At 40.7% G+C, this 23,154-nt stretch overlaps 1 protein-coding gene across 2 annotated transcripts in view; it reads right to left on the bottom strand.

The window, feature by feature from the left end:
- The window catches only part of LOC138468025 (fibrillin-2-like), a 691,910-nt gene that overhangs the window by 110,400 nt on the left and 558,356 nt on the right, over positions 1-23,154 (bottom strand). For both annotated transcript variants that reach the window (XM_069608420.1, XM_069608421.1), the window contains one exon: positions 8,852-8,964. In XM_069608420.1, coding sequence (XP_069464521.1) covers positions 8,852-8,964 — 113 coding nt within the window. The remainder of the gene's footprint in view (positions 1-8,851; positions 8,965-23,154) is intronic.

Below are 23,154 nucleotides of genomic sequence, written 5' to 3'. Positions count from 1 at the left end.
ATCTCTGGAGAGTGCTAAGGAAATGTTAGGAAAGATTTCTCTTTTGGCAACTTTCCCGCCATAGTTTTTATGGACCCCCAATATTTTGGCTTTGTTTTTGAACCTGTTCTGACTTTTTGAGGGGAAGTAAAGCCTTCAGCTTCACTTCCCCTGGCTTTTGCTAATTTGTTATGGGGCACCTGATCAGTTCTTTAGACTATCAGTACTGGGAAACGGCTTCCCTTTTTAACCTTGCACACAACATCTTACAATACAGTGCAAAAAGGATACTTTTGTATCACCTTAGCTTTTTACACTTGGGATTTTTGTTTACTTTTATATGTGTCTAAAGATAAGCTGGTGGCAGCAGATATAATTTTACAATGTTTGCATTATTTCTAGTGCGCACATTTGCATTAATCATGTATGGCTACTAAATATGGCTTATAGCCTAAAATGACCATGTCACAAGATTTCTGCTTGTTCTTTGGCAATATTGTAGTTTGACCTTCTTCCTGCCTTGCAAGGTCAGGAAACCCCACATAAGGCTATGCATTTGCCCGGGAAAGCTGCTGCTTTCCCTGACTACTGCTGCCTTTGTGTGTGTGTGGCCGGGAAAGTGGGTGGAACTCTTTAGTCCCATGTTACATCGTTGGAGTCAGAGAGTCTAGGTGTGGGGCATGAGTGAAACCAATAGTTACCCTTGATTGGACAACTACTGGCTGTTTGAATGGTGCAAACCCTTACCGTTGGTGGGCTTCGACTTGCTTCTAGGCTGGACTATGGATAAGAAGAGGACTCAGACAGCCATTTCTTCAGATCAAAGTTGGAGGCAAGAATCCCTTATTGATGTACAGCTGACTGAATATCTGAAGAAGACTCTTGACAGGTGCCTGGCATCCCTTCCTGTGCCTGACCAAGTGAAGCCCTGTTGGGCCACCTGATCTCTGAAGACCCTGCGTGGTGCTTCAGTCCTTGGACTAGTGTGACAAACTATTCTCGATGCCTTCTTCAGAATCCAGCTGTCCTGACTCTTCAGAGGTGTTTCTGGACCAACCAGTAGACTGACAGACTCCTTGTTTTGTTAGGGTGGATTTCTAAACTCTGGCATGGTGGACTGATGATTAGGAGGCCAGGTTATAGCGAACAGGGGAAACTTCTTGGAGTTCAGTCAAGCCAATCAAGGTAGCATTGAGAGTGGCCAAGGCTTAGACTCAGAAGAGGTGAGTGTGGTCAGGGGTCCACAACGAGTCCACACAGTGAGCAATCAAGGATTACACTTAGGTAAGTATAAAAATACTACATTACTTATTGGCCAAAGAAAACACTATAAAATGACTCGGAACAGGTAATAATATCACACAAACAGGTAATAATATCACACAACATTAATAATATGAAACATATATTCAATCACAGTCAATACCAAATAATCAATTCACCCCTACAATACATTAAAGGGAAGGTAAGTAATTAGTTATAGCACTCACAGTCCACAGGAATTACAACCATATCTTATAATGTTCAACCCTAAGTTGACTGGGGCCTTGGGCCCAAAAGTTCAAAAGTTTCCAAAGCTTTTTAGGAATTGGGAAAAAAGGAGCGGGAGGTTCCTGGAAATGTGAATATGGGTCGAAAAGGCTGTCCCAGAAGTTTACTTGTGATTAAAATGCTTTTCTAGCTTCTGAGGGCTTTCGGAACAAGTGTTACCAAACCCAATCGGTTTGAAACAAATCAAAGTTATTCACTAACTTTAAAAAGGTGGAGAAAGGGCTATCGGTAAGTTTGAAACACGTGTGAATAGGCGCCTTATAAATGCCATATCATATTATTGTTACTTATTACCCATACTCCAATTGTTCACCAGACATGCCAGGTCATTGGAGGGTTGCTTGAGGTAGGCTTTTCAGCCGTTGGTTCCAATCGCAGAAGCCCAGGACCTGCGGATGCAAAAAGAGTTCCGGTCAGGTATAGGAGCTGTGTTCAACCTCTTCTCATGGAACAATGCAGCATGCACTAATGCAGGACTCTTCAGGATTCTCGTCTAGATGTGGGAAAGCCAGTTTCAGTGATTGGCAATGATGTACGGCAACAGCAGCTATAGCAGATGTCGTAGTTGTAGACAGCCTTCTTTCTCGGGACCCATTGATGGTGGGATGCTGAAATATTGCAGGAAGGCTGCAAACAGGACAAGCTGAAGACCCCTGAGGTTCAGAGTCAGAATGTGAAACAGCGAGGCTTCTACTGCGGTGGACCAAACTGGAGTTGATCAGTCCACTGGATGGCCCAGGAATGCTTCCAAATACTCCAACTTGCAGTGCACCAAGACGACATTGAGAATAGTTGTTCCCACCACTCCAAATGGTCAAAGAACCAACAAGGGTCTTCTAAGATCAGTAGCCAGGCAAGGCTCCACCAGGACTGCAGCATAAGTTGGTCGGCCAGCCTTCTCAGGGTCGGTCCATGGGTCTTCCGAAGTCTTTATAGTTATGAAATATAATTGGCTCCTCTTCAGATCTCTGGTACATGAATGCAGGACCCTGTTATTATCCTAAAGTCCAAGTGAGCACAGAAAACTGGCGAACTGTAAAAATGGATTTCTAAACTCTGGCCTGGTGGACCGATGTGTAGGTGGCCACCCTCATTTTAGTGAACAAGGAAACTCGGGAAGCTGTAGCCAAACCAATTAAGGTAGCATGGAGGGTGGTCAAGCCTTAGTCTCAGGACAAAGTGAGTGGGGTCAAGGGTCTACAATGAGTCCACACAGTGAGCAATCAAGGATTACACCTAGACAGTTAGTTATAAAAATACTATGTTTATTTATGGCCAAGAAACACACTATGAAAACACAACATTAATAGTAAAATGCATGTATACAATCACAGTGAGTTACTATAAGATTAATAAATTCACCCACATGCCCCCCAATGCCTAAAAGGGAAGGTAAGTAACTAGATATATCACCAACAGTCCACATGAATAACAACCCTAAGTTGCCTGGGGCCTGGTTCCCAAAAGTTCACAAAGTGTGATAAGAGTTTTAGGGAGTGGGGAAAAAGTTAGGACGAGGGTCCTATGTATGTGAAGAAGGTTCCAGAAGACAGATGAAGACGCTCAATGGTGGGTGAAACCTTTTTCTACCTTTTAGAGGGCTTCAGGTAACAAGTATTGATAAAGCCAAAAGTTAAAAAATAATTAAAAAGTTGATCAAACTTTTAAATGGTTGATATAGGGGTGCAGGTAAGCACTGTTGTAACTTACCCCCGTACTCTGATTTTTCCTCAGACTTGGCGGAAGGTCGCAAGAGGTCAGTTTTCCTGCATTGGTTCTGGTCCCCGATGACTAGGAGCTGCGCGTGCAAGAGAAGTTCCGGCCGGGGCCAGGAGCTGGTGCAACCTGTTTCTGTGGATGAATGCAGCAAACTCCAATGTATGCCGCTTCTAGGCACTTGACCAGATGCAGGAAAGTTGGTTTCAGTGATGGTCACTGATGCACAACGACAGGAGGTATCAAAGATGTGGCAGTTGAAGATACCCTTCTATCTTGGGTATCTTGGATGGTGGGACACCAAGGTTTTGCAGAAAGGCAATTTACAGGACATGCTGAAGACCCCTGAAGATCTGTGTGAATCTGTAGAACAGCAATGTGTCTACCACAGTAGCCCACATTTGAGTTGGTCAGTCCACTGGATGGCTGAGGAGCACTTCTGAAGACTTCAAATTGCAGGGCACCAGGAAAACATAGAGAATGGTATTTCCCACCACTCCAAAGGGTCGAAGCATTGATGAGGGTCTTCTAAGATCAGTGGCCAGACAGGGTCCACCAGGATTGGAGCAAACGTTGGTCACCAGGCCTTCTCAGGATCGGTTCATGGGTCTTCCAAAGTCTTTATAGCTAGACAGGATACTTGTCTCCTGTTCAGATCTCTTCATATCTCTAGGAAATGACTGCAAGACACCTCTTCTTTTCCAACCAATGGAGATCTGCCACACACACCCACCCAAGCATTCCAATCAGCGACCACCATTGGTGAAACTCATGCATACACTCCAGACATACAGAAACCAGTTTGTCCCAAACCACTTCCTGGTTTTCAATACACATGTCCTGCACTAGCCCACGAAAAGCACTGCTTGCTTGTGCAAATGCTTGACTGTGAAAGGATTTTCCTGACCTCACAAGGCAGGAAGAAGGCAAAAAGATAAGATAGCCAAAGAACACACAAACACTCTTATGGGTGTTCTAAAGGAGTCTTCAGAAGTGCTCCTCAGCCTCCAGTGGACTGACCAACTCAAACTGTGGCACGGCCATTTAGGACACTAGCCACAGTTAGTAGCCAAACACGGTAAACACAAAAATGGCTAACCAAAAGTAGTTAGAATCATGAAAAAGTAACTGCTGCCACCAGTTTGTCTTTAGGCACACCTGAAAGTAACCAAAAATCCCTTTGGTGTAGCTAGGGTGCTACAAAATTATACCTATTGCACTGCATGGGAAGATGATGTGTCCAATAGTAAAAAGTTATCCAAACAGATCATAAAGTCAAAAGACTAAGGGAAACATAGTTTCCCAGGACTGACAATCTTAAGGACTGCTCAGCTTCCCCATAACAAGTGTGCAAAAGGCCAGTCAAGTGAAGCTGAAGGTTTCACTGTACTGCAAAAAGTCAGGACAAGGTGTAAAAACAAAAGTAAAAGGTTTTGCTCCAAGAAAAAACCTTCCTAACAGGTTACCTCACAAGAAGCATTGCCATTCCGTGGTTGTATCTGGAACTTCGCGGGTCACCAGCTTGTGGTATAAGTGACCTTCCGTGTGAATTTTAGCATTGCAGCCTAAAGCGATAATGTCACAGCCAAACATACTGCTGTTGTCTGTGTGCAGTGGCCGACCATGGAACTCACTTTCCCCCATCCTGTGAAGTGTCCTGTAGAGGCCTGCATCAGATAATCTTGCAATTCTTCATCTAGATGGTTTGCATCTTGCATCTGGACCTGACCGGAGGAATCCTTGCACCCGCAGCCCCTGCGCACCCCTCACTAAAACCAACGGTGGGAGATCCAACCTCCGGTGATGGAAAATTGAAGTCAGGGAGTTAAATAAATGCAAAGCATTTGTCCACCCCTGTCCTCTATAGGATAACATTGGAAACCAGTCCCTTTGTATCCTAACATTCCATGCCACTGCCTTTTGTTCCTCATATTTGAATAGTATTTTCTGAAAGATAAGAATATAATTTACTAGGTGTATAATTAAATATTTGGCTTTGGCCGAAAACTTAATAAATTTTCACTCTGAGCCGAAATGTTTCTCCATCAAAATACATTAAGCACTGCTTGGACTGTGTCCGACACCAGGCAGGCAAGTCATGTTAATCCTTTAAAGGAATCATTAAACTAATGCGGCTGTCACTTTTTTTAGTACAAACAGAGCCGAGGTGTGAATATGCCAAGTCTTAGCAAAGTCTCAGCCCTTCATGTGCTGGACAGACAGACTTTAATCTGGTGGTTTGCTGGGGAGGGTTCAGCTGATACAGAACTCTGAATATTTTGAATGTTCAATGAGCTGCCACTAGTCTCCCCTGTATTTTGCAGTTGAAAACCATTCCGGTGGAACAATAGTATGGAAATTTGCTATTGGACAATAGGGGATCATACCGAAATACAGGATGAAAAAATATCAGAGCCCAAAATATCGAATTTTGGTAGCCGCATTTTACCCAATGTATGTGTGTGGGGGGTTAAGTTAATAAAAATAGTGGAGGGGTATCATGGGATGGGTTTATATGCAGTAAGATGGGGGTAAAAAAACAAAATCTGAATTTTGGGCTTCAAAACTTTATTTTTGAAATGATCACATAGATCCAAAAATGGTATTTTCTTCCGGGTTTATTGACGTTTGTAAATATTCTGAAAATCAAAGGCTGTAATCCCACAAATTCCCAATACAGTGAATATAATTAAGTGGATTATATCATTTATGTAGAGATCCCAGGAAGTTTCAAACCTGGAGTAAAATAGCTCAGGAGGCAGTGTACATGCAGTAAAGAATTGTATTCAGCCTGCAGGGCACGGTCAGAAACCATGTAAAATGGCTCAGTGGGAAGTGTGCTTGCAACAGAGATGTGCTTGTAATTTCAAAACATAACATCCAATTCCTACCCTCCACCTTTCTTATGTTGATAAAATTAGTCCCTTCGTATTAGGAAAAAAAAACAGATGTTACTAAAAAATGTGGATATGCAATAAATGGGGAGTTTTACAAAAAATATATTTTTAACCAAAATGCCCCCACCTGTGGCAGCAAAAAGATTCCTCCCAGCATTAGACAGTTAAAAAAGAGGGCTGTTTGTGCAAAGAAGATGAGGAGATACAAGTTTACAATTTTGAAACCTTGGATCAAATGAATGTACAAGTGAAGCAAATAAATAAAATAAACATGCACGTGCCAATGAAAGATCTTAAAATGAGCACTATCCTTTCCCTATAGGATCACCTGGCAGCCATGGAGGACCCAGCATTCCCTATATATGTTTAGCTGTGTCTTTTACCATGCCCCAGAACACCACGAAAATCCCCCACCCAAGGTTTGTATTCAGTCACACTTCAGCGGTCAGCAGGGTGCTAACTGACGTAATTACTCCTTAATTGCTTCAGTGCCTTGCTGGAGCCAGAAGGCTAAAGATGGGCAGGCCCAAAAGGAACATTTCAAAGGACAATTTGTCATGTCCCAGTCTCCTTCACAGTGATTACATGCATGCATAATATATAAGGTATCTGGGTCCTGCCCAACAAGCAACACCTATGAATGCACACAAATACAAACTATGACCTCTTTATTTTCTGATTATTTATTCCTTTAATGGTTTACACAAACCTCTTCCGTAGACAACAACGAAAATAAATGCAATAAAGAATGGATATACATATTTTAAAGTGTGTTTTCATTTACAAAGTGTTTTTTCTTTTTTACATAACTTTATTAAAAAGGCAACTATTTGGCTCTGTATTAGGCTCCGGCTTGTCCAACTATTTGGTATTCGACCGAATACTCAAATCTACTATTGCGAATACTCCTACAATAACTTACCTAGCAACCTTGTTGAATATCTTCTTTGAACGTTCACCAAAACAAGTAAAATTAGAACTTACGTACAGAGAATACATTCTAGGGAGAAGCGTTGGGGCTCCTTTGACTTTTGGGCACAAGGCAACATCCTTCTTAGGGATTCGACTGCTGAAGTTAAGAGAATTCACTTGTGACTTGGTTCCATCTGTACTGCCTTCATTTACTTACCTCATATGTTGATTAAGTCATTTGAGTGCATTTAAAAAAACCTATAGTAAATGTAAATATGTTTATTATTGAGTATTTTTGGACAATACCACCGGCTAGTTTCATTTTTTAGTGTGTGTAAAGGCCTAGAATACATGTTTGTATACATTCCTATCTAAATTGCTAACCTCTCAGAGCTCCCTGTTCACTAAAACTAGGTTGGCCTGCTATAATCTGCCCGCCTGGCTCCATTCCCGAAATCCATCTTAACAAGATGTAAACAGTTAACATTGGCTAAAGAATCCTTAATGTCATGGAGTCATAGAATATTACCTCTACCATCAGACTGTGCAAGATAACATGATATATTCTTTGTTATAACACATTATTAAGATAATTAGAAAGCCACAATTTCAGTGGTGACACAGTTATCCTGTCCATCTGAAATAGGCACTGCTACTCCTTTTATAATGTACACCTGTTTCTAAGTGCACATTATAAAAGAAGGTACTGAGGTACTCAAAGGAACCACGAACAGTCATTTAAAAAAATGCTTACACGTCGCTGTAGTGTATTGGAACCCACCTGACCCAAGGACACCTGCATCATATATGGCAATGGATGCCACCTTACATGTATGACTAAGTAATGATGCACTGTGTAGAGCGATCTTGCTACTGATTGACACACGTAATAAGGTAGCACAAGTTTGGATACAATAAAAACAACATGCACCACTTAGGTGGAAAATATTTCAATGTGGTAATGCTGCACTGTTGCATATTCATGGCAACCCTGGCAATAAAGGGTTTTTAAGACAGAAATATTTGTCTTTTTGCCAGCAGAAGACATTTAGTTAATTTACCTTTTTTTAAGGCCATAGCCGCAACATCTAAAAGATATAAGGTCAGCAATTTGGTGGCACTTTGTTTTCCTGCTGAAAGGAAAGGCTTCAACCATGTCAACTCGCTGCATACAGGAAGTTCAGCAGCCCCTATATGTCATACGCTTAATGCAAACTTATTAAAAGTTCAGGAGATCCATTGGGATCTGAATACCATGACATTTCAGGTAAATCGTGGCTCTGCCAAAACGTATTCAGCCAAGCCTGCCAGGCGGTACTCTGAACACTATGTATTGTCACTATCCATAAGTACAATTTGAAGTGCACAAGGGGATTTTGACCAGCACCACATGGTTTTTCATAAAGTGCCAAAGTCAGGATGAAAAGCCAAGTCTCTGTTGTCCAATGGCAGAAACCTAGCCTCAGAACACCTGTCCTTTCTCCTTTAGCACATGAGACAGATATGTCCAGGCTACTCCTCCTCCCTGCATTGCCTCATTCTACAGGAATCAAGCATCAGGGACAGTGGAGGTAAGATGTATAGGAGGTAAGTCATACTTATCGTGAGGAGAGAGTTATCACAGTATGAGCAGTACTCTGAGAGGTAGGTGGGCCACTTACCAGTTCTGCTGTCTCCTGTACTCCCAGCATTCCTCAATGGACAGCTCTTACAACGGGTGAGAGAAACCAAGGATACCAAAGACAGTTAGAAAGTCACATCAAATATGTTGTGCAGTAAAAGATAATGCCGCTTACTTTATCTGTGTATTCCTTGGAAGCCTTTTGGAAAGCTGGACTGTTTCCATCGGAAAGGTCCTGAGAGGGACTCAAAGTGAGCCATTGCAAAGTACAATTAAATATATTCCAGCCTGAAGAGAGTAAATAGAGGATTAAAGAATGAACAGCATGACAACTATGAAGAAAATACATTGTAACCGGTTTAAATAAATTGTTTGCTTTGTAGAAGGACAATAAAGACCTGCAAATATGTCTGACTGGCCCAATTTAGCATGCATGCTGTTAAGATTTCTTTAAATGCATGCTTGATTTTCACTTCAGTGGCAACGTATTACCTCATAAAATTGGACAGAATGCGTGTAGAGAAACATTCCCCTTTAATGTGTTTATTTCCTCAGAGATTAATGTTATGATAAGGTACACGGGTATGTCCATTATTTTTTCTTCAGGTGAACAGCCTCTGCATGCATCCCTTATTTGCAATATAATTCGAAAAGTGTACACAATATATGAATGTAGTTGTTTAGAGATTTTATGGCATGGGAGTGCTGGTCAAAAATGGAAGCAATCGATGACAAATGTAGATTTCATAAAAAATAGATCCATTGTACTTGCATCATGGAATAACTCCTTTTATCCAGAGTTGGAAATAAATTAGGAACAATTCATCAGAGCCTTCCATGTGTTTGCCAACAGTAATTACTTCATGGTCATTTACCACGAAGTAATTACTTCAAATGTATTCATCCATTGTTTTTGTTTCTTCAATTTGGGGGGGGGGGGGTTCCGTACACCCCTTCCACTTCGTTACTGCCCCTGCCCTAAACCCCTCCCCACTCCCTTGTTACCCCTTACCCCACGATTCCCTAGAAAATTAGATAAACATTTGAAGTAATTACTTTGTGGTAAACTACCACAAAGTAGCTACTGTTGCCAAAAGACGCGACACTAATCTGAGAAAACTGGCATCATAGATTTCACAGGAACTAGAATTCATACTATCATACCTTATGGTGTAAGCAAAGAAACATGAAAGCAATTGCAGAGGTTTGGGTATTGGCAAATGTGATGTATTAGTTGCAAGCGTTGGGATGGAGAAGGCATCAGGATATGTTTCATGAGCCCCAGCAGAGGCTTCATCCACATATGAATACCCATTCTCAGAGGGTGGGCTTGAGAGGTGTAGGCACATCCAACATTTACAGGATGAAAGCAGGAGTCGGAAAGTGCTTAAAGAGGTGGAAAATTCACAGACATCAGGGCTGGTGAAGGGGAAGGCTCTTGTTCTGGGTGTATTCACGAAAGCAACCATGTGGGAACACTGGTAGCCCTGCAATGAAAACTTCCTGCAGGGATAACTTGTGGGTAGAAATGACCAGTAGGTAGTGGCATGATATGATATTGTATTTATATCGTCCTATACACAGGTGTTTCAAGGCGCAACAAGGCGAGGGAGGGGAGCAAGAGGGATCAACGATCTTACTAGGCCCAGTGACATTGAGATTGTGCAGGTGCAAGGGAGACGGAAGGGGAGAAGTGCCAGGGGTGGGGGATGTATCGAGTGATATTCTGGAATTGTGCCTCTGAAGAGATGCCGAGGTGAGTGATCAGAGGTTGTAAGAGAGTTTTGAAATAGGAACGTTTTTAGGTTTTTCTGGAAGATAGTGATGGCAGGAGCCAGGCAGAGTTCAGACAGTAGACTGTTCCATATGTTAAGACCACAGCCCGGCAATTATTTATTAAGACCTCTTGCCTTTTAAAACTAAGTTTGATAGGTGTGGCTCTTGTTTGTCCCATAACGCACACAGCTAGAGCTTGCCAAGTTGGTATTGACACCTCTGTGATTAGCCATTGCGGTAGAGAAACCGCTGCTTTGCATCTGGCTGAGTAGAAGCACAACACTTTTTATAGTCTACACTTTTGAGCCACTTCATTTAAACACAGTATTTGAATAAGCATTATTTTTCCCTTAACCTTTGCATGGAGCCAAAGATTTCTGTTGTTCACCAAAGTTGGTCAACTACTTTTGTACAGCCCACATGGATTTGCTGTTGGTTTAGAAGCAAGAGCAGAATTTCCACATATTTCTTTTTGTTTGCACTCTGAATCCAAGCCTTACCTTTGCAGAAAGAAGCAGATGATGGGCTGGATTGAGAGTTTATGTAATATCCAGCGTCCTCTCATGAACTACTTTGTTCTCTGTGTTTATGAATGAAGTGAACCGGTGGATTTTGATTGAATTTTGGTTGCAAATTCTATAACCTTTTAGAAATTGACAGCACTCATATTTAGTATGTCGGACTAGCTTTCACTTCAAGAGTCTCGTTCCATTGAAGCTGGATCATTTGAAATACTGGGATATAATTTTCTCAAAGGAACTGAAAGGCAAATGCAGCCCCTAATCAGTTTTGGGGTCCCAAGTCAGAGAGGTTTCCAAACCAGACTAGCAGAGGGGCCCTTACATTGCATTTTTACCTTAAAATCACATGTGAATCAGCATATTAGGTACCATATTAGAAAATTGCATAATGTGTACTGTATATGTATAAAGGTGGACACTTTGTATTAACCTATGTGAGCATGTTACATTCATTTATACAGTATGGTGGACATGTGCCCTGAAAATTCTGTCCCAAGGAAGAAATGAGTATTAGAGACAAAAGTTGAAGAACCTGTTGGCTGCAGTGGAACCAATGTGTTCCGTGGGCTGTACTCAGCCTACCGGCCTCACCCTCTCAGTTATGGGTCCTGATGAGAGATCTGGTGAGGATATCATCAAAGGCTCACAACCCAGCGGGACATATCCTTGGTATTTGTTCCCACATTTGTTCTCTTTGCTGGTACTGTAACCTCTGATGTTGCTCCAGTCCTCTTCAGGCATACAGGGAGGGGACCTGCAGTGTTTCCACTGCAATCCCCCATTGTATCTGCTTTCTGGGTGTCAGCCAAGCAGCCCGCTGTGAAGCCTTCTCTTGGCTATTGATGTTGCCTTCTCTGCATCTTCCCAACTGTGTTCACAGAGTCACTACCTTGCGTTATGAAGTTGACTCATCATTGTACACAGCCTTCCCTCTCCATGCAGGCCCCTGCAGACACGCCTAGCTAGATCCAGCAGTTTGTTTGATTCACAGCCAAGAGTCAATATCCTCACTTCATGTAAAGGTTTTCTGTTCACTCCCCTATCAGGAGTGCTGAACGTAAATTGCCCATTACATTCTGGGCTGTGTGGTCCTGAGGCTGTAAACATGAAGGTTCCATATAGAGAGTCCTTTGTACTTTCCTCACCTCAAAACCTCTTCACCTCAACATGGCTGCCATGGAAATGGAGGGTGGTACGGAACCTCTCTTCCATTTTCATAGTGGGCAGAAGCATGAGGTGAGGACTGGAGAGCCGCGGATGGCCCATACCATGGCCGCCACAAGTAAGTGGGAGCCAATGGAGGGAGGGTCAGAAGGAGCACGGGACAGATGAGGAAGGAGAAGGTTGCAAAAATGTCCAGTGGGTGCATCAAGCACTTTGGTTGTTCCAAACCTGGGCTTCAATCATGTGATTCAGACTGGGTTTGGAGCAACCTGATTGGCTGATCCACTCAATGAGGGTGCTAAGTATAAATGTGTGAAACTTCCGATTCTATATTTGGTGCTTGGAAAGAGTGCAGAGGCTTTGAAAACAGACTGCTTTCTCAGAACTGAAACCATCTAGCAGTAAGACGCCAAAAGGTGATACACTGAAGTTAAATCAGAGCTGTTAGTCAGATTTATTTAAATATTTAATAAGACAGGGCAATGATAAAAATGCTAAAGGGCCAAGGGGTTAAATAAGAAGGCACAACTTCAGTAAAAGTGCAAAGGCAAAGATAACAGAAGAGTAGGGCTCGGGTTTACAACTGTTTATGACCATATTGGTTGTAACCCAAATGACAAAACCTAGCCTTGAGAGCCTTTTCTCCTTTGGATACTCTAACCTAATAGAGAACAAGAGTCCAATGATGGCCAACAAAATGTTCCAACCTAAACTTATCAGTTTTCATAGCCTCCAGGCTAACGCTATCCTAAAGTTCACAATCTTTTGGCGACCACAAGGCCCCAAACCCTCTCTTATAAGTCTCTACCATAATTTGTAACAGAAGTCACAATCATTCTTTTGGTACAGAAATGCAGAGGTCATCGTTCCAGATGCTCAGATCAAAAAGAATGTGGCGGGATCCACATTATACAGTATTCAAAATTCTTTGGCTAGCAAAAAGGGCCCACATTCCTTCTTATAAAAGTCCATCCCTGAACTATAACCAAAGTCATCAGTGGTTCCTTTAGTACAAAAAGCAACTCGCGGTACGTTTAGTAGCCAGGGACCAGATTTCCTAATACTCAATTCAAATAAAATGTGGTTCTGTCTGCGCTATACTTTGAGGAATGTGTGCCTACTTTTTTGGGTAATGCAAAGTTGGGCTATTTCCCCACCCAACTACTGAGTTTGTTGGTAGCTGAGTAATTTCTCCTTTGTCCCATCAGTGTCCTTATCCAGGGTCCTGGATCATTCTACCTTTTCCCAGTATTTAAATCACAGGTGGTCCAGTGCCCTGTCACCCCTCGCTTCACTTGCACAATTCAGGGTTGTAGTGACTCCTCACGTTATAATGCAGGGTTATGTGTTCCTCTCCCTACGGGTATAATAAAGTTGGGCCATCTCCCCGCCCAATCACTGGCATATTACGGACATTATCTAAAACCTTTATAAAAGGAATTATGATAGCAAAAGCCTTTAAAGTAAAAAAAATCGATAATATGGAAATTGGGTGGCTGGAATAAAAAATACAAGAATTACTGGCTAAATATGATGTCCCTCACAGACCAAAAAACTGTTATGGTGACATAAGGAAGTAAAATGTGATTTGAACTTATATTTCTCTACAAAAACTGAAATTTCATTACGTAGAGTTGAACAAAAACATTATGAACAAGGAGAAAAAGCCAGGAGATTGCTAGCTCTCCAATCGAAATGTTTCCAAGCCTCTATACATATCCGGCATATAAAAAAAAACTCTGACAGTTACATTGCTACTCATCCGTTACATTCAGGAATTTCTATATATCTTTAAATTCATCAAAAGTCCCTAAACGTTTAAATGAAGGAAATCGTTTTTTGGACTCATATTGCAATACTTTGACAAAAGCTAAATACGGCTCTTTGTGGCTCTATTACAGAACAGGAAATTAAAACAGCAATACAATCATGGTTACTGAAAATCTGCGGGCGAAGAGTGCCTTCTGCTACAATATTACAAGCTTTGATGATTTAATAATTGCTTTATTAATATTGATAAAGGTTTATGAAATGGGGGGAAACAGTGGTGCATTATTAATAGTCTGCGCCTGGAGAAGTGACTGGCCAAGTGTTGGCTGTTCCGACTTCAGACACAGAGGTAAGGCGGCAGTATAAGTGTCTTAAGTTTAACAAGCCTTTAATCATTCACTCTGCTACTGTGCATGTATTAATAAACTCGTGCGGACTTTAAGAATGCAGGCTCGAAAAAAGTCTTGCTGCTCTTCCAACATTTATAATCTATGTAGTGGTGTATTGGTTGACGATCTTCGGGGCCCGAACTGGATAATGGCGAATGGGGCGGGTCTATTCCTAACACACTACAGGAAAAAACAAATCGAGTTTACTAAGCACACTCAAATTCTTCTTCAGAAGACTTACAGGCCTCTATAAGCCACAAGTCATTCTTACAAAACGTCTTGGAACATAATTCCATACTTGTCCATTCTCTGCAGGTTTTGTGGGCGAGGGGATTGGAGTCCACAATTACTTTAAAAACATGAAGAAAAAGATAAACAATTGCTTTAGGAATAAACCCTAGAGCACTGGTGATGCTGACTCTTTAGAAATGTATGTAGTAACGGTTCCCCCTGTTGCCAGACAATTGGAGATAGAAACTGAGACTTTTGATCCTTGTATCAACATGTCTGATGAGCAGCAAAAGCAAACGCTCATTCTTGTTATCCAGAATTTGGAAGTTGAAATTCAGACAACAGAATCACCTTTACAAGCGACTTCTCCTGAAAACAGAGTTGGGAAAACTGAAACGGAAGGAGAGAAGCAAAGAAATCTGTCGAATGTCACCTTGTCAGTCCTCAACTTTTTTTGACTTCTTGGGTGAATGTGTTTGAGTTATTAAGAACAGAAGTGCAATCCCATTCGGGAGCTTTTTTAGAACTGACAAAAGAAATGGAAAATTGTGAATCTGAAGTGGTGGGTCTAAGATCGGCCTTTAATACAGTGTTCCCAAACAAGATAAAAGATTTAAAGAGCGGAATCCAAAATCAGGGATCAAAAATGGATAAACTCCATGAAATAATGGTCAATTCTTTTGCCCATGTGGAACACTTTCTAACCAGGGAAAGCTCCCACAAGAATGCTAGTATCCGTCCCAGAGCCCTGGTAAAGGTGATGAACAACTCTCGGGGAGAGGAGATTGGAGATGATCCCTTCAACGAGGCTCTGCTCTCTAACTCCGTATTGGAGGAATTCATGAGAATGAAAAACATGGTAGATATTTTGGACGATATTGTTGAACAAGAGGTACTGCCTATAGAACTGAGTGCAGTTCACAACAAGTCTGTCCCCACGCAAACTCAGAAGCAGCGCAAGGGGAAGAAGGAACTGAGGAAAGAGCGAAACAGGGATTTGGTTGGCAACAGTTTGAGTCCCCATAAATTGGAACCCAAATCAAAAAACAAAAAGAGACCAAAATAAAGAACTGCGTAAACTTGTCCTTTGTTCATTGTCTAAGCATCCCAAATGATGATTGTACTTCTATTAAAAAAAAGACCCAGAAGACAAAGAATCGAGGGCTAACAGAGCCCAGCCAGACTACTGCTTCTTCCTTGACTAAAGATCCAGAGGAAAGTAAACATCCTTGTGATGAAAACTCTATTTTCTTGACTAAGGTTACCATTGGTTCTCAGACAACTCCTTTGCTAAAGGGAAAATCACTTGAACCAATATTTTACAAATGTAGAAAGTATCAAGTTCCATCTAATACAGTAACAACTGAACCAGGGGAATTGGCCCCAGAGTATAATTGTTTGGGGCCCAATAGACTAGACCGTGCGAATGGTTCCGATGATAGAGAACAGCGAGGGTGCTCTTGTGGCCAAAAACGTTGGGAACCAATCTTTGCCAGTGCAGAAAAACTGCTAATGGCCCACAAGAGCCTGGAACCAAGAAGGTAATACCTCCGGAGTTGACCGAGACAGCAGTAATGGTCGAGGATCAGAACCTCCCCTCGACTTCACTTGCGATTTTGAGTCCAGTGAGTCAACAAATGTGGAGGAAGGGTAATCCTGAGTTACAAGAAGAACAAGGCCTCTTATGTGCTGAGAAAAGCACAGCTTTTGTCTCTGCTCTGCCACCATTCGCAATTCCTAGACTATGGTTTATACCAATTCAGAAGGTACAAGGAGTTTAAAGCTCTTAATAGGAGCAGTATATTTTTAATCACCAAATAAATCCTGATCTATAACTATTTTCCTCAAATGATATTGAATGGGTCTGTTTCCCTCAACCAAACTGTTTCTATATCGCAGAATTGGGCCTCATAACAAGAACAGGAGTAGAAGCTCTGATATCGCAGGTTGAGGATCTTACAGATTTAGGTCTAGATATTTCTAGCACCCCTAGTGTAGATCAGGAATGTTCCCAAGTTAGAAAGAAGGAAAAAAGGGGAGAAAGATCAGCCGATGTTCCACCAAGAGGTGAACAGAAGCCGAATCTTACTGGCTTGGGGAAAGATGAGAATTTAATGAACCCAAAATCAGTTATGTGGGAAATCGTCCCGGAAATAACGAGTTTCTTATATGACAAAAAGAAGGAAAACAGGGATCTACTTCAGTAATAAGCGAGCTTAGAATTTTAGGCTGGAACACGCAGGGTTGTGGTCCCTTCAAGTCAAAAGCCATGAAAGAAGACATTTCTGGTAACTATGATTTAATTATTTTTCAAGAAACATGGTTACTGGAGTGCTTGACATTGGATGGTTTCAATATCATCCAAATTGGCCATAAGAGGAGATTTGGGTAGACCGGTGGGAGGTTTGATGAAATCAGTAAGTGTCGGTCTGGTTATGTCATTGGAACCTATCCCTACAGGGAGGCTAGGTCTCCTGGCAGCCAGGCTTACAACCAAATCTTTGGACTAGAGTCTGGAGATAGTTGTTATAAATGTATACTGGAACCCCACAATTTCAAACCCGATTGACTTCCTGGAATTATAATCCTCTCTGGTGCTTAAGGTAAAAGATCAGTATGATGGAACTATTATCCTCTCTGGTGCTTAAGTTAAAAGATCAGTATGATGGAACGGGTATTTTGATTCTGGGTGACTTAAAATGCCAATATATAACTTTGCATGGGGACATTAACCTCACCGTTCCCAAAGAACCTTCATCAAATGGAAAAAAGTGGATCAAGTTCCTGCAAAGTTCGGACTTGAAAATGGTCAACAGAAATGTTAGGGGTGACGTGCTGTCAGCGGCAACCTGGTCTCTTGGCAAAAGTCAATCCATTCTCCATTATCTTATTCTATCCGCTGACTTGTTTGAGCTCTGTGACTATTTAAACATTCTAAGTGGAGGCTCCAAAGATCACAAAAGATTATCTGCTGTCCTGAAATTCGATCGAACAGCATGACTAATAAGACAGATTTGATGTTGAACAACAACAAAAAAAGAGTCAATAAATTCAAACACAATGGTAAGATTTTTAATAACAAACTGCGAAAAGTATTGACGGAAAGCCTGGAGGGGTTGATAAATAAAATATGTAACCCGGATAAATCTTTTCTGGCAAACAGACCAACCGAGCCCCATTAACCCAGGTGAGTCAAAAAAGCACACCCATTTGTTTGATGAAGTCTCATGGCTTAAGAAAAAAGAACTGAGAAAAGCCATTTCCAATCTTAAACATTCTTCAAAGTCCCAAATAGGTCGGATGATAGAGGAGGAAACGCTTAGAAATAGCTACAATAACTGGTTGAGGGCCCACAGATATTTGCAATTAAGTGTTTTAGAGACATCTTTAAGTGTCAGGAAGGAAGCCCTAGTTTTACAAAACCAACAGTAAAAGGGTACCTGAACCTGGATTGAAATTTGGTTGTAGAGATCAAGAGCTTCAGGCCAAAATGGCCTTACGAATTCAATCTTAAAAACAAATGTCGACTTATGGGAAACCATTTTGACGGCAGTGTTCAAGGAGTCTTTGACATTCAAGAGGCTACCTGACTCTTGGAAGAGTGCAATTATCATTCCTATACACAAGAGGGGCGTTGGGAAGATCCAGCCAATTACCACCCGATCACCCTGCTAGATGTAGATGGAAAGATATTTGCCTCGGTTGTGCTGAGAAATGTAGAGGAGTGGATTAGCAGTGAAAAGATACTTGGTAAATTCCAAACCGGATTTCGCAAGGGTCTTTCTACCTCACTCAATGGGCTAGGTATGTCAGTGATTTCCACCTTAACGTATGAAAAAAACGGACGACCGCCATATAGAGCATGGCTAGATTTCTCCAGAGCGTTTGACACCGTCAACAGAGAACACCTCTGTGCTAACCTTGACTCTTGGGGAATCCCTAAAAGTCTCTTAGCAATTGTAATGAGCCTATACGAGGGCATCACTGTTCGCGTCAGACTAAACGCTCACGGTGATCTAACTGATGAGATACCTACATGGAAAGGTGTGAGGCAGGGGTTTATTTTGGCTGCCTGCCTCTTTAACCTTTATCTAGCCAATTTTAATGATGCATTAGCTCAACATTCTCTTGTATGCCCGAAGATCGGCTTTAGCCCCTTCAGTTGATCGCATATTCAGATGACATTGTCTTGCTGGATTACAACCCCAGAGGACTTCAGCAACTACTGAATGCGTTTGGAAACTTCACAGAGGCAAATGACGTATCTTTTAACGCAGCTAAATCCCAAATCTTGATATTTAAGAACCATGGCGTACGGAAAAAGTAACTATAAACGGTTGCTGCAGAACCAGTAAATTCTGCAGGTTAAAGAACTAATATATTTAGATATCAAGATGAAATCAATTCAGTTGAAGGGTCATGAGAAGAAGTTATAGAGCACAAGCTCATCCCCTAACAGCTCAGATGAAAGAAATACTGATGACAGGTTGCATGTTTTCAATAGCCTGTTGTTGAACTGATGTAAAGCAAAGGTTGTTCCATCTTTGCTCTATGGTTTTGACATGATTCCAAATTTGCAGTTGATAAACTGGGAGCGTATCGAGGGAGAAATAGGGACACACGTTACCCACCTACCCGTAAGTAATCCTATTGCTAGTCTCGGATATGAACTGGGGTTAGTGTCCATAAAAATGAGCCTAGATTGGAAAATGTCAACTTCATTTAGATATATACAAACTTCTTCAGAGGACTCTTTGTATAGGAACATCTTACGTGAATTAAACAGTGTTCAAAACAGGTTTTCAGGTCCAACAAGAAAAATATGCAATGTGTGTTCTAGAAGGTTGTGATCGTACAGTAACTGACTTAGTGGAGAATCCAGAAGGTGTAAAGTTGACTCTGTCTCGAGCGGACTGTATTAAGACCATAACGCAAATGGGAATCTATATATATAAATCCCTTTCAATTTTCAGCAAACCTAAACATTGTCTCCCAAATAACCTGTCACTGTTTCCAGACCCTAAATTGAGGATGGAATTTTTAAGGGTAAGATTAAATCTTGTAAAAACGGGCGAGTGCCAGTCTGCTCAAGAGTCAAGAGTGTAATTTCTGTGAAGAATCTTTACATCATATTTTAATATTGTGCAAAAGTACAAGGGATCTTCGTGAAACACGGTTGGGGAACTTTGTGGACCATATTGAGTGGCTAGCATCAGATTCTTTCTGGGAACGTCTGATAGCAGGTCACGCAAGAGCCCCAATGATTGAAGTTGTAAACATCCTAAGTGAGTTAGTATTTCTTACATTGTAACAAAGTTATACCTTATGATCTTTTGATTATGTTAACAAGTCGTTGTTCAATTATGTATTGGTTATGAACATTTTAAGAGGCTTGTATTTTGAAAATGATGATCATGTGTGAGAAGTTATATAGTTGGCTGATGCATAATAAATAAATAAAAAAATTGTTATTTTTTATTTATTTATTGTGTATAAAATGTATCACAAACTGAGCAGGGATACAGATAAATGTGAACATTTTAGGACAATTTTACCACTAAATGTTTACCTAGAAAATATATACAAAAATATTGACCAATAGGGTACAATTAATAATATCAAAGTGAATACGTACCTCCCATGTAGGTTTTGTACCGGGGAGAGTAGCCAGAGATAATATGAGAGAAGTGGTGCATATAATTTGGCAAGAAATGTAATCAAATACAGAAATAGGATTTGACAGGGTTAAGATCTGTTACACATCCTATGCAGGTCAAGACACAACCTTTAGAAATTAGATTAGACTGTTGTCTCAATTCCCGATTTGAAGAATATTGTGAAATGCATATACTTATTAATTAATTAACACAAAAAGGAAATGTAAAAATGATGTTATATGCTGATGATATTTCATGGATTTACTCATCCGAAAGTATCTCTGTGAATGCTGATGAAAGTCATGGAACGTTTTCCTTCTTTTGCTGGATCTAAACATGTTTGACTAAATGGCAACCCTTTACAATTTTCAGAGTGCCACTTTAAGCAGACATTTATTAATTACATCTTTGATGGCTGCCACATGAAATAAAATACTTAGCAAAATGGTTAAAAAGGTAACGGCCGCAAGATTGAATTATGTTTTCTGTGTGCTTCCTTTACTACCTATTCTTACTTGGCAAATGAAAATCACCAAAGAGATTAAACACCTTGTTTGGGGATTTGCAGAACCACGACTGGCTATGAATAGGTTTAATGCAGGAAAATGTTCTGCAGGTCCTCATTTACCAAATAAGGAATTATATTGCTTAATATTTAGTCTATCTCAATGTTGGGGGATCTCTCCGATGCATGATTATAAGCCTAACTAGCTTTATATTGAAAATGCATTTTATGCTTCCAACAACAATGATTACCCATCAATTTAATGCTAATAATCCTATTTTGATTTGTAATCAATACAGCTGGAAAGGAGCTCATGCACCTTAATCTATAGATCCTCAGATACAAAAAGAAGCCCCAATATGACATAATGCCAAATTCAAATTTAATGGCAACCCCTTTTGGTGGGAAGATTGGAATAAAAGGAATTAAATATTGTTCGATGTACAAAATGGACAACTTCTCCTGTTTGAATACTTATCCACTCACTTTTTCACACAAAAACAACATCTTGGAAAATATGTAATTGAAACATTGTTTAGAAGAGGTAATAAAGCAAGTTAAAGGAAAAAGGTGGAAAAGTTCCCTATTAGTTACATTGATTTTGCAATGTTATATGATCAGACAAAGGCTTCATTTTGCTACTCCCTGATCAGAGACACAATTTATCATGATAGGATTTTTGGTGAAATTAAAATTAAATGGGAATGAGTTTTAGGCATTCAATTTTCAGATAATTAATAGTTGAGGATTAGTTGTAGTTACAAAGAATGGCTAAGAGCAACACAAATGGCTCTCAATCCAGGAGAGAATCTACTATAAACTAGTCTCCCTCTCACACAAATGTCTCAACAATGCCGCACCACAGTATTTGAAAGATAAAATCATTATGAAAACCTATGGTTTCCCCGTACAAGCGGCCCTAGCCTGGAACGCTCTCCCACTTAACCTCCGAACCACCCAAACTTTCCACAACTTCAGGTCCAACATCAAAAAATGGCTTCTTACGAAGGACACCAACCACTAGACCTCTCAGAGTACCTGAGCACAGTATTCAACTGCTTTAATTCCTCTTGCACTAATTGACTGTATATTACCTTGAGCCTATGTATGCCTATATTCTATGCTGTACTCATTGTTTGCCTGCTCACCATGATGTACCCTCCCATTGCCCCCTCACCAGGATGTATGTATGTGCCCACCTTCCCTTTCACTATGATATATGTATGTATCCACCTATATTTTAATCTGTCTTGTAAATGCGCCCGGATACCCTAGCGTGTGGTGCGCTTTATAAAAAATAAACAAACAATTACAATTCATCCATTATAAATTGTTACATCACGTGTATTGGGTGCTGAAGAAACGAAATGCACCATATCTACTAAAAGATGAGTTATAAAAAACGTTTTGGACACATAGTCACACATTAATATCCAACACTTTACACCACTTTGTACCTTTCTTAGCATGCTTTCTTATTGCATGACTTTTCAGATATTCAACATGTCACAATACATCTGATGAGATGGTTGCCTACAACATCAATAGTGGAAAAAGTGATCATTTTACGACAAAGGAGAAAATCTAGTGTACCAGAAAAACGGTGTTGGTACTCAGAAATGGACAAGGTAGCTTTCTATGAAAAAGTAATGTCTCATCTACATGGAACCGATATTCTTAGATACATGGGATGGCTTTCTCACCTAAATGAGACTTGCTTACTCGCTGTCAAACTGATATGCCTGAATGCAGACAAGACTGTTATAATTTAAATCTTTATTTTAACAACGCTGTGGATGACGGAAATTAAGTTGATGATTTATTTTATTCATTTGTTATTATTAATTGCATATCTTTGAGTGGTCGAGTTAAAATTGTTGATGTATTTGACAATGTTATTTGTGATGTATTTTATATTTAGACACTTTCTCTAGAAAATGTTCTAATTAAAAAAAATGACTTCTCTCTTATTGATCTAAATATACCAGTTGTGTATCATTTGAAAGAAGTCTATTTAACTGCAGATCCCAATCACAAAACGGAGGAGCTATTTGTGTTCAAATGTTCTTACCTGATATGGAATGTATGTTGTGACATTTAAACCATGGGCGTAGGACATTGGGGTGATGGGGGGGACAAATCCCCCCACAATGTTAAGTGGGGGGGATATAATAGCTTTTATCCCCCCCCAGATTATTTGTGTCTCTGCTGTAAAATATGACTGCAGTATGCAGTGCAGGCTGCAGTTTCTATGTAAGATTGCAAACGTTAAAGTAGAGTATACTTTTACTTTTGCAAGCTTACAGTAGACTGACTGTCTGCAACTTCCGGTGTTGCCCCGCACCTGGGCATAATGAACGTGCCCAGGCCGGGGAACAAACAAACTGCACGTTCCCTGCCTGCGCAGTGCACTGCTGCGCAGCCTCAGCCTTTGTTTTTCAGAATGAAGGAGAAGCCAGGCAGCG

Source organism: Ambystoma mexicanum, chromosome 4q (assembly GCF_040938575.1).
Source record: "Ambystoma mexicanum isolate Mex_15411 chromosome 4q, UKY_AmexF1_1, whole genome shotgun sequence".
Taxonomy (NCBI): Eukaryota; Metazoa; Chordata; class Amphibia; order Caudata; family Ambystomatidae; genus Ambystoma; species Ambystoma mexicanum.
The sequence above is the reverse complement of the archived record's forward strand: the minus strand, read 5'-3'. Positions and strand labels throughout refer to the sequence as shown.